This window comes from Oculina patagonica, unplaced genomic scaffold (genome assembly GCF_052425735.1).
Source record: "Oculina patagonica isolate OP01 unplaced genomic scaffold, crgOcupat unplaced522, whole genome shotgun sequence".
Classification (NCBI taxonomy): Eukaryota; Metazoa; Cnidaria; class Anthozoa; order Scleractinia; family Oculinidae; genus Oculina; species Oculina patagonica.
The window spans coordinates 1-11,094 of NW_027558387.1; the positions used below are offsets into that span (position 1 = coordinate 1).

General features: G+C 38.0%; 1 protein-coding gene across 1 annotated transcript; it reads left to right on the plus strand.

The window, feature by feature from the left end:
- Positions 1-301: 301 nt before the first annotated feature.
- LOC144640862 (son of sevenless homolog 1-like) lies at positions 302-11,057 on the plus strand (the record flags this gene model as incomplete). Its single annotated transcript, XM_078499923.1, has 21 exons — positions 302-382; positions 806-859; positions 1,335-1,433; positions 1,630-1,677; positions 1,838-1,978; positions 2,601-2,735; positions 3,421-3,519; positions 3,898-3,948; positions 4,115-4,194; positions 4,473-4,569; positions 5,362-5,401; positions 5,688-5,776; positions 5,999-6,098; positions 6,745-6,862; positions 7,117-7,200; positions 7,599-7,650; positions 8,085-8,163; positions 9,319-9,400; positions 9,771-9,893; positions 10,495-10,651; positions 10,758-11,057. Coding segments are annotated over 21 exons (2,109 nt in total), but the record flags the coding sequence as incomplete, so codon positions are not given.
- Positions 11,058-11,094: the final 37 nt, after the last annotated feature.

Here is an 11,094-nt window from a genome sequence, read left to right on the forward strand (position 1 = left end):
AGAGTTTCTGTTCCTACTCTGAACTTAATTTGTCCTCCCACTGATCAGTATTCCCACAAATGATACCCTATTCTAGTCCAAAACTCTCTGATTTCTATACCATATCCCGAACTAAACTGCTTGAAAACCATACCCATCACAGCGGTACATACCTATATAGCTCATATGGGAGTGCCCCCAGGCCTTGCTAGAAAAGATGTATAAATCTTCCATCCCAGAAATAAAGAAAACAATCTTTCCTGGGGTGTTGAGAAGGCCTGTTGTTGCATCCTTGTTGATTAATTGTCTTTCTGTTTTCTAGCTTGCTGGCAACTATGTGAAGAACATTAGACATGTTGAAATCACCTGCCAAGACATTAAGGTGGCTCTGTTCGCTGACAAGGTTAGATCTCTTCTTTTATTTACTCTAAAGAAGTGGCTTTGAAAATAAGAAATAACAATTAAAATTGTGATCAGTAGTGGGCTTTCAAGCTGTGCTCAATCAAGCTCAAAAACAGAAAGAAATTTTAAGTACAGCCAATGTTGTTATGTTGTGTTGTTAGACAATGCATGTCGCTGCACTCCCACAATAAATGGCTAACGGTCAGTGTCCAAGCTCTGTGAGGCACAGTGGGCTAATGGTTACTGGGTAAACAGGTCTGGTTTTGAGTCATGACTGAAGTCATTGTGTTGTGTTCTTAAGCAAAATTCCCATTACTCTTGTATGCAGAGTACCCCCAATTGCGACAAAAGCCCACAAGTGATTTTGAAAAGCGCGCTGGGTTTGCATCATGTTTAACTTTTGTCCTGTGTTTTACTATTCCAGGTATTGATGGATATGTTTCATCCAGATGACGTTGAAACATCAGTTGAGGCAGAGGTCAGTATTAATATCACTTTTTAAAGGTTTCAAGTGGTTGATTTTTCTGTCATTTAATCAAGGCAGGCGCAAATTTTGGATTTTGTTTACTGGCAAGTCATAAGCTTGAAGAGCATCTGAGTGTTCTACAGATGGCCCCTTTTTTAGAAAATCATGCAGTAGACTAAAGATGCTAATAAAATTTTCAATCATTTTACAATTTTAACAATTGACTTATACAGTTGTGCTATCCAACCAGGTGTACGGGTATTCAGTATTCAAAATCTGGTATACTGTTTGGGAAATCTGTTAAAGCTGGGGCAATCAATCAAGAACTTGCTTGGGAGCAGGGGTGTAAATACTGGTATGAGAAAGTGATTGAATGAACAACCTTGGGCGGATTGGATGATCGTAGATGATGGATGATGTTCCATCACGTAAAATCCACTGTCTTTGTCAGCTAATTGAAAAGCATGCTTTTGCATTTTTGTTACAGACACTAAACAGTCAAGCTGCCCTAACGTATGATGAAGTTGTGCGTGAAATGATGCTTGCTGAGGGCCAGTACATCAGAGATTTAAATATGATTATCAAGGTACAATTATTCATTGATTGATACTTGATGCTAGTGTCTTGGACACCAAATTGAGTCAGAGATTTAGTCTCAGTTGTGTTCTTTGGCAAGACAGTCAACTCAGCCAGTGACCAAAAAAGCACCTAAAATAAAGTTATTTATTACTTACAGTTTGTTTAAATCTTAACTGTAGTTTATTCTCCATTTGTTGTTGTAGGTTTTCAGAGCACCTTTTATGGAGGCAAAGGATCTTTTCACACGCGAGGTACATTTCTTAGGATTACTAGTTAAAATGCTTGCTTTTCAACAAAGCTTCTTCAGGTTTCCACACATGCAGTATACACAAGTCAGACAAAGAAAGCCTGTGTTAAAATATTTTGCAAGTGCAAATATCAAAGCCTTTTACTGAACCTTTATTTTTACAGGACATTGATCGGGTTTTCAGCAATATTATTGATATCTACGAGTTCTCTGTGACTTTTCTGGGTTTGCTGGAGGCAGCCATTGAAGTTGCAGATGAAGGAAAACAGCCAGCGATCGGAGAATGTTTTGAAGAAATGGCCGAGGTACAATACACTGTAGAGTTAGTAATAATGTTGTTCTGTTAAAGGGGGGCAGCCTCATGCACATACTGGTAGTAAGAGAAATGATGGCGATGTTGGTGGCGATAGTGATGATGATGATGATGATGACGGAGACAAGGACGATGATGCAACGACAGATTATTGAAAACTTACTTACAATATATATTTATTCCATTTAGCTCTCTCTCCATTTAGCGCTCTCTCTCTATCCAACCTGTCTCTAAGAAATAACCATCATAACAGGGCCCCCTTTTCAACACCATATTCTAACTGGAAAGAAGTATTAAGTACCTATGATTCAAATATTTGAAGTCACTCACCCTCCTCGGTCACAAAAAAAATTCAGCCACTGCCTTGGTGGCAAAACCAAAAAAAAAAAAAACAATACTATACCAGCTATGTATGCTACTGTTGCCTTCTGTTTAAGATGTGTCTCCTACTTCAAAGGTTATTAACAAGGTTACAGTCACGGGTATTGACTCATTGGCATAACAGTAGCTTTTATTAGAAAAAAAGTCAACCTTCTTCCACCTCTTGCAAGTTGGCCAATACCCAACGATAGATGTTATAAAAGGCTAAAATGTACTTGCTTGCTATGTTGTAGGGTGCAGAGTTTGAAGTGTATGAGACGTATGCCAGAGAACAGACTGCTTCTGCCAGCAAGCAGTACAGACATCTTGGAATTTGTGGAAAACTGTCGGAGTTGTTACTCAGAACTCCTGTGAATGAATACTTCAAGGTATACTTGTTAATTTAAAAAAAAAGCTCATTTGGCTTTAGCAAAGTCTGTACTTACAGACTTAGTAATGATTAATTTTTAAAAGTGTCCTTCACTGCTGTCCAGAACAAATTGTTAGAAATGTAGTCTAGACAGAAAATTTGTTTAAATTAAAGGAAAAGATTTAGTGGTAACGTAAGATTTGCATACAAATAAAAGTCATTTTTGATTTTATAACTTTACACAGTTAATAGCCCTTTTGTCACATAACAAATCATTGTTTCCTGACGAAAGAGACAACCGTGTCAAAGCTGTGCTATAAGAATAATTGCAGGGTGCCCAAAGGTTCTTCTATAGAATATCTTGGGTGCCCATTCAGCTCTTAAAAGATTTCATGATAGAAAAGTTATTCAGGTCGCACAAAGACAAAAGTAAGTTGCCTGAGGCACCTGGGCTCTGCTAGAGCACAGCCCTAAGGGGGGGGGGGGGGGGGAGGGGAGGGGGTCATATCACATACATGCTCAGAATGGGGTGTTATATAACTGCTCAAAACTATACCCTGTGCCCTTCACAAGTTTTTCTATGCTTTCTGATTATTGAAGGAACATGAGCAAATTCTCGCCTTGCATTTTGATTTACATTCAGTTTTTGAGCAATAAGTCATTAGAAGTTCTTTTTCTATACTAAGTGGTTTTCCTTTCTTCAGGCTAAAGGCCCAGGTTTTAAGGAAGCTGTTCAATACTGCCTTCCCAAGCTGCTAATGATGCCTGTCTATCATTGCTTACACTACTTTGACCTCATCAAGGTAACAATAAGAGTATAATGTTTGTCACATGTCAATAGATCTATTAACTTAGCAGCTTAGGTGATGTAACGGCTAGTGGATTGGAAACTCTAAATTCACTGGCCTGATTTTCTTTTTTTTTTGGGGGGGGGGGAGGAGGGGCTTACTTTGGGGGTCCTTACTTTTGGAACATAAATGTAGTATCCCATCTCATCTATCTCATGAAACAGAAACCACAGTAACGAGCCATTCTAACAAGCCACTAGACACTGACTCATCAAGTTAAGCGTTCTTGTCTTATTCACTGCTGATTGATACATAAGCCCTGCTTTTCCTCAGAAGGCACCCTGTTATAGTTCATCTTTGTGTTTAAGCTGTATTTTTTGTTGTTGTTTCTAGCTGTTACTCAGGACCTCTCCTGATGAAGATGACATTGAAAGCTTAGAGCAGGTATTAAAATTGTTATTCAACCATTTTAAACTTTAACGTTGAACTCTATACCTGGCTTTTGTAGTTGCTGAACTTGATTGAAATGCATCTTTAGAAGTGACAGGCATTAGCACTAGAACTATAAAAGATGAATTGAAACAGTAAAGAAGAATTTGTATGTTTACAGGCCCAGAGTGCATTGAGACCACTTCAGGCACAGATGGAGAGAATTGTCCATTCCTCTGGCGGTCTTGCAAAGAAGAGAGAGTACGTAATAAAATAAAACATGAGTTCAGTTCTATAGTTTTACAGCAAGGCGCCCAAAAGTGTGACCACTTTTAATTTATTCACATTTCTTTCCTGCAGATTTAATCCAATCAAAAGCCGTGGATAGCTTGTAGTTGACTTCTGATTGGATTAAATCTGCACGAAAGAATGTGAATAAATTAAAAGTGGTCACACTTTTGGGCACCTTGCTGTAATAACTGTGTTTTATAAGTTCATTTGTATATTTCCTGACCATGAATATTCTGGTTGTTAATTAGGGACAAGTTTTCAAGAGCCCAGAAGAGGAAATCAGGAGCATTTCGATCAGCAGCTGTGATCATGAATGAACTGCAAAGGAACATTGATGGATGGGAGGTTAGTTCACATTAACATGGTTGGGCATCCAGGGATATACCTAAGGCCAGTAGTCCTAAAATGGATAGCTTACCCAGAGGCTGGTATTGCCCATCAACCTGAGCTTGCTCCCCTCATCCCCCCCCCCCCCAGGGATACATGTAAGGCCAACCTGGGATACACCCTAGGACAGTAGTAAAACCCCAGTCCTAACCTGGATAGTTTACGCAGAGGCTGGTATTGCCCATCAACCCAAGCCTGCTCTCTTTAACCACCCCCCCCCCCCCTCACCCCAATGCTTCCCAGAGGATTTGACATACCAACAAATGTCTGTCAGTGGAGGAAGAAAATTTCCACCACCCCACATTGGAGTAGAGCAATCAAACCCTCCCCCTTCCCTTACACTCTTGCCTACATACATACAACCAACTGTAAATGCAGTTCCCTACAGTGGCACCAGGCGTCCTATGGACAGCAACTTTTCAGAGAACATTAATACAGAGTATACAGAGGTTTTTTAGCAAATATGAACACCTTTCATGCTCATCGGGCCCTTCTATGGGGACAAAGTCAGGCCTTATAAAAATTTTGGACTCCCACTTTTTAAATCCTGGCTAAAAGCCTGAGTGGCACTGCACAGATATAACTCCCCTTCTATAATATTAGCCATCCATGAAGATTAAGCCCCATGCATAGATTGTAAAATTGCTTTCAATATCCTGTGAGCAGAATTTGTTTATCTAAACCATATTTATTTGCTTGCAGCAGAGTTTTAGTTTGTGGTTTCTTTTAACATTTTTAACCATTTTTTAGGGGAGAGATATTTCACAGTCCTGTACAGAAGTAATGAAAGGTGAGGGCAATGATAAAAAATCGCCAAAAAATTGAACATTTTATTCAGTTGCTAATTAATTGTAACAAATTCAAATCTATGCAGCGCAGTTCTTTAGGATAGGGCTGATTGTTTTTTTTCCTTGTGAAATTCAAGGTTTCAGTTACACTTTTTCTGAAGGTGTTAGAAATGTCATATGTGATCACCAAGGCTACAAGCTCAGTCAATGAAATTACAAACCAGCCCACCAAATGAGATTGCCATGAATTATATTTATTTAATTCATATATTTCTGTTTACCTTGCAGAGGGCACCCTTGGTAAGGTTCATCCCAACAAAAGGGACACTGAAAGATACGTGTTTCTTCTGGATGGTCTTCTGATTTGCTGCAAACAGGTATTGTGCCCTATCTTCCTACTGAATTCTGACTGATCGACTGACAGGAGGTTGGATGAATGGACAGATGGAGGGCTGACCAACTCACCAACTGACTGTTCGACCGACTGATGGACTGACCAGAGACAGACAAACCAACAGACAGGCTGACCAACCCACTCTAACTGATCAATCAATCCGGCAATCAGTTGTCAGACTGATTTTCTTCATTTACGTTTGCAGAATACAAGGCATTCACTGACTGGTCCTTCACCAGAGTACAGACTCAAAGAAAAGTACTTTTTAAGAAAGATTGAAATTAACAATCTTGACGATACTGAAGGTAATATCACACTTTTGGATGTGCAGTTTTTTATTTATTATAAGCATATAAATTATTTAAACTAAAAATCAAGAACAGGACATTTTTCCAGCAGCCACCTTCATGATAGAAACTGCTGAATCATTTGAAGCATGGAATTTATCCAAATTTTTGACTACATTATTTTCCCCTGGAACAGAATTTTCTATGTAGTTTACATGTTGACCTGCTTAGTATGCAGTTGGGAAGCCTTTACCTGGGAACATGAGCATGTACATTTATATAGAAAATTTTGCTATGTAAAAACAATTTTGATTGGCTGGTTAGTCTGCTCTACAATATGTAAACATGGCTATATAAGTCATATTTCATTTCTTGGCTGAATGTAAACTCCTGCCCGTGGACTAGTTTCATACAATTTTTTTATTAGTACTCCCAAATCTCACTCTTATGTTAATAGCAGGTTATGTAACATGTTTGGGTATTGTTCGTTGTTAAGGACTAAGGACGACATGCTTTTTTAGCTATTTGTGTTTTGATGTGGGCATTTTTGTTTTATGTCAACAGTGATCACAACTCCAAAAACTTTCCTGTAAGTGCAAACGTGTAATGCTGGTGTCCATGAATTCAATTATTAATTATCTATGATTATCTATTTTTTTACCAGATATAAAGAATGCTTTTGAGATTGTTGACAGAGATCAACCCAAAGCTGTCTTCACGTGCAAAACAGAGGCAGAGAAAAATGAGTGGATGTCTGGTCTAATGACAATCTACATGAGAAGGTAAGGTTTAAGTATTTGGAACATGTGATCATGAAACAACTTTTGTGAACATCATACATGTAATTCATAGTATAATAAATCCTATAAACTGTTGCTAGGAATTTGCATTTTTCAAAGTAAAGAATGTAGGGGTTAATACCAAAATAATGCTCTAACCACTGAGCCATGAGAACTATTACGGTAACCATACATTTAGTTTTCCTTCCTCTGTTGCTAGTATTAATTGTAACAATTGATATTCTGTCTTTCAACAGTACATTAGACCGAATGTTGGATCACCTTCTGCAAGAGGAAGAAAAAGCAATCCCGCTAAGAATGCCGAGTCCAGAGGAATACTGGTCAGTCCGCTTATAATAATTGTGTAAATACAGTATTCTGCTATGATTGTTTCTTTTTGTTTGCCTTCTAAAAACTTTGGGACAGTGATTTGGTGCCTGTTGGTCTTCTAATTTTCTTCAGCATCAGCTAGCAGCTGCAAGACGTGGATTTTACAGTCGTTAGTTCATTCTACATACAGCCGCAACCCCAGTGTAACAAACATGCCTTCTTACTCCAATCATTGATAACGAAATTGAATGGACTTCATTTCATTACTGTCTGTATATCTAAAACGTGGTGTTGTTAATGTTTTCTTCTATACTATAAATTAAATTGTCTGGTGGTTGAATAACAATGTATAAAGCAACAACAAAAAATAGTGAACTTTTTTTGCCTTTTTTGTGTTTTTGTTCTCCAGTTTTGCTGTTGAAGATGCTGAAGACAACATTGTCTTTGAAGAAGGACAAGGAGTAAGGGCAACAACCTTTTACGTACAAGGCTGTGCTCTAAGAAAAATTACAAGGAGCCCAAAGGTTCCAAGCTATGAGATCCAGGGTGCCCAGCATAAAGCTTAAATGAAAGAAGTAAGATTATCTGGTCACCCAAAGACAAAAGTTAGTCACCTGAGGCACCCGGGCACCCTTAGAGCACAGCCCTGACACACCAGGGTTTTAAAAGTTAGGACCGCCTTGTACAGCATAATAACCAGTACCAGATGAAAGTACTACTCATTAGCTTTCATTTGAGTGCTCACAGAATGAAATGGTCCACCAACTGGAAAATCAAAAACACTGTTCAAGTGTACAGCACTTATCTAGGAAATACTGGCCTAAAACTTAACAGATTTCCGTATGAGCGAGTGCGTTTGGTGATCTTAACCAGTTAATTGTATTTGTTTTTATAGAGTTCAAGTAATGCTCCAGTTATCAAAGGTGGAACACTGATTAAGTTAATTGAAAGATTGACACATCATAAATATGCAGGTTAGTCTCAATAACAAAACTCTAATCAGTTCCATCCACTTTGATTGTTTTGGTATTTTTGCAACTGAATTTAAATCTCATGAAGCAAAATTGTCCTATTAGTAATAGTGATGTAAAATTCCACCTTAATAATATTATTGGTCACTGGTCATAGAAGTGAGACAGAGGATTTTTGATACATTAACTGCTTCGACTTCGGTGGTTGATTAAAATCATTGTGTTAGAAAGTCGCCATTTCCCTGATACCAGAACTTCTTGTTTAGTAGTAGGACAAAAAAGATACTGGTCGAATTAACTAATTATGAATTTTTAATAATAATAATTAATTAATACAAAAACAGTTTGGATGCAGGGGACCACGCAACGAAGAAAAAACTGCTTGGCTTCTCTGTTGCCGGATCTCTTGTTCAAGAAATGCTCGTACCAGACGTCACTCTAAGTGCTTATAAAACCAAATTGATTGCAAGGCTGGTACAACGGCAGGAGGGGCAAGATTTGTTGGCCAATATTTCAACTAGCAGAGCTAGTCTTCTTCAGGGCCAGTACTATAATATAAGGAAAATAACGGCTCTAAAATTTGAATTTGGATAATTTGGATAATACATTAACCCACACTGTATTATCCAAATTCAAATTTTAGAGCCGTTATTTTCCTTATATTATAGTACTGGCCCTGAAGAAGACTAGCTCTGCTAGTTGAAATATTGGCCAACAAATCTTGCCCCCCTGCCGTTGTACCAGCCTTGCAATCAATTTGGTTTTATAAGCAATTAATTAATGTTTATATAGCGCCTATCCAGGCCTGCTCTAGGCGCTTCACAATAATGTTATTAGATTACTAAAATAACAGTATAATAAAATCAATAAACATTTGCTAAAATGAACTGTATAAATCTTAAAAATTAAAAATGTGCATTAAAAGTAAATTATAAAAAGTAAAAATTGCTAAGAATAATAAGTTTTTTTAAAAAGATAAGTTTTGATTTTAGATTTAAAAGAACTTAAATTGTCACAAGAGCGGATAAAAAGAGGGAGACTGTTCCAGAGTTCAGGAGCGGAAACAGCAAAAGCTCGATAACCATAGGACTTAGAATTTTTGTCCACGTTTATTTTATTCACCGTACTAATCTCGTCATTCTTTTCATTTTTTCACAGATCCAACATTTGTGAGAACTTTTCTGACCACCTACAGATCATTCTGCAAACCAAGAGAACTCTTAGACTTTTTAATTCAGAGATATCCTTTTGTCTATCAATTTTCATCCTTGCTGATTTGGGAGTTAGTGAGATGAAATTTTCAAGGTTGCACTCTTAAAGCAAGTCTTTGGGGGTGAAACTAGCTAGTCTGATGACAATAAGCATACCAACTATTGAACTATGATATGTTTCAAGTGAAATTTTATCAATAATGTTCTGTTGAATGTAAGTCGGAAAGTGGGCCTCAAAGAATTAAATCTTTTTTCTTTGTGAGATTCGTTCCCACAATTTTTCTGTTGCTCTACTTACTGACCTATGAAGACAAACTAGAACAAGTTGTGGATAGTGTTGGCCTATAGCTCACACTAACTTGCAATAAGCAGATTTATTTAGCCTTAACTATGTGCCACATTTGACATTCCCGAGCCTCCCCCTAGCGAGCTTGATGAACTAGCCATGGCCAGGGGGGAGCCTGTCGTTCGAGAAGACCTCAAGAGATTTAGAAAAGAATATGCTCAACCCGTACAGCTGAGGTATGGAATAGAAGTGAAATAATAACTCAGAAATGTTCTTGAAATGTCTGTTTTTGTTTTTTGTCAATTATTGCCTCACTCAACCTGGAAGAGACGTCTGTAAATTCCATACTGATGACGTAGCTCTACAGAGATCCGTGTCGTGTCTCTGATTGGTTGTTTAACCACCAATCAGAGACACGACACGGATCTCTGTAGAGCTACGTCATAAGTACGAAATTTTTAGTTTTACATTGAACTTTACAGCATTGAACATAACAGTATTCAATGTGTTCGTTTCAGTTAACGCTGCGCAGGACACTTACATATTTTTCGTGGTATTTTTTGGGTCGAATCTTTCATGTCTCTCGAGTGAGGAAAGAATTCAGCGTGAGGAAAACGCTTGTTTTCTGAGGCTACACTAAATTACTTTGTTGATCCTGATATAAATGAAAGATTATAAAGCTAGTGTGTCAGGCGTTAGATAAAGATGCTCAAAACATCCGCTCTGCATATTTTCTTCTTTTCTGTGACAGAGTTGAATAAAACGTCTACACTGGAAGTGTAATCTTTCAATTTTTCTGCCGTGCTGAATTTGTCCTACTTTTATTCATCTGAACAGAGTTCTGAATGTTGTACGCCACTGGGTGGACAATCACTGCTATGATTTTGAACGAGACTCGCAGTTGTTAGAGAAACTCAGCTTGTTTCTGGAGGGAGTCAAAGGCAAAGCCATGAGGCGCTGGGTGGAGTCAATTAACAAAGTCATCTCCAGAAAGGTGGGTTAAGTTCAACCTTTGATTCGGTGTTAAATCAGTTTTCATCTGTGTTACCTGTCAGCTCTCTGTTTGATTGACAATCCGTTATCAATCATTTGCTTTCAAGACAACCGACACTGATGGTTTAGCGCCAGAAATTACATTTGAGAAGGATCCACCGCCGATAGAATGGCACATAGCAGCCTGTAATGACATTGAAAGGTTCGACATTCTCACGGTAAGCTTGATTCATTTTATTTCTTTTGTTCGAGTGTTGCATGCGGATCGTAATACAGAGAACAAAGACCTTCAGATCGAAGTACGAATACGAGATCGAGTACGAGTACGACTTTCGAATTTTAATCCAGTTGCGTTCCCAGAGCCCTCACTCCTCCCTTTTGCTGACCAGTTTAAAAGAAAACTATCAGTACGAGATTGGTGTGAAATGTGATAATCTAAAGCAT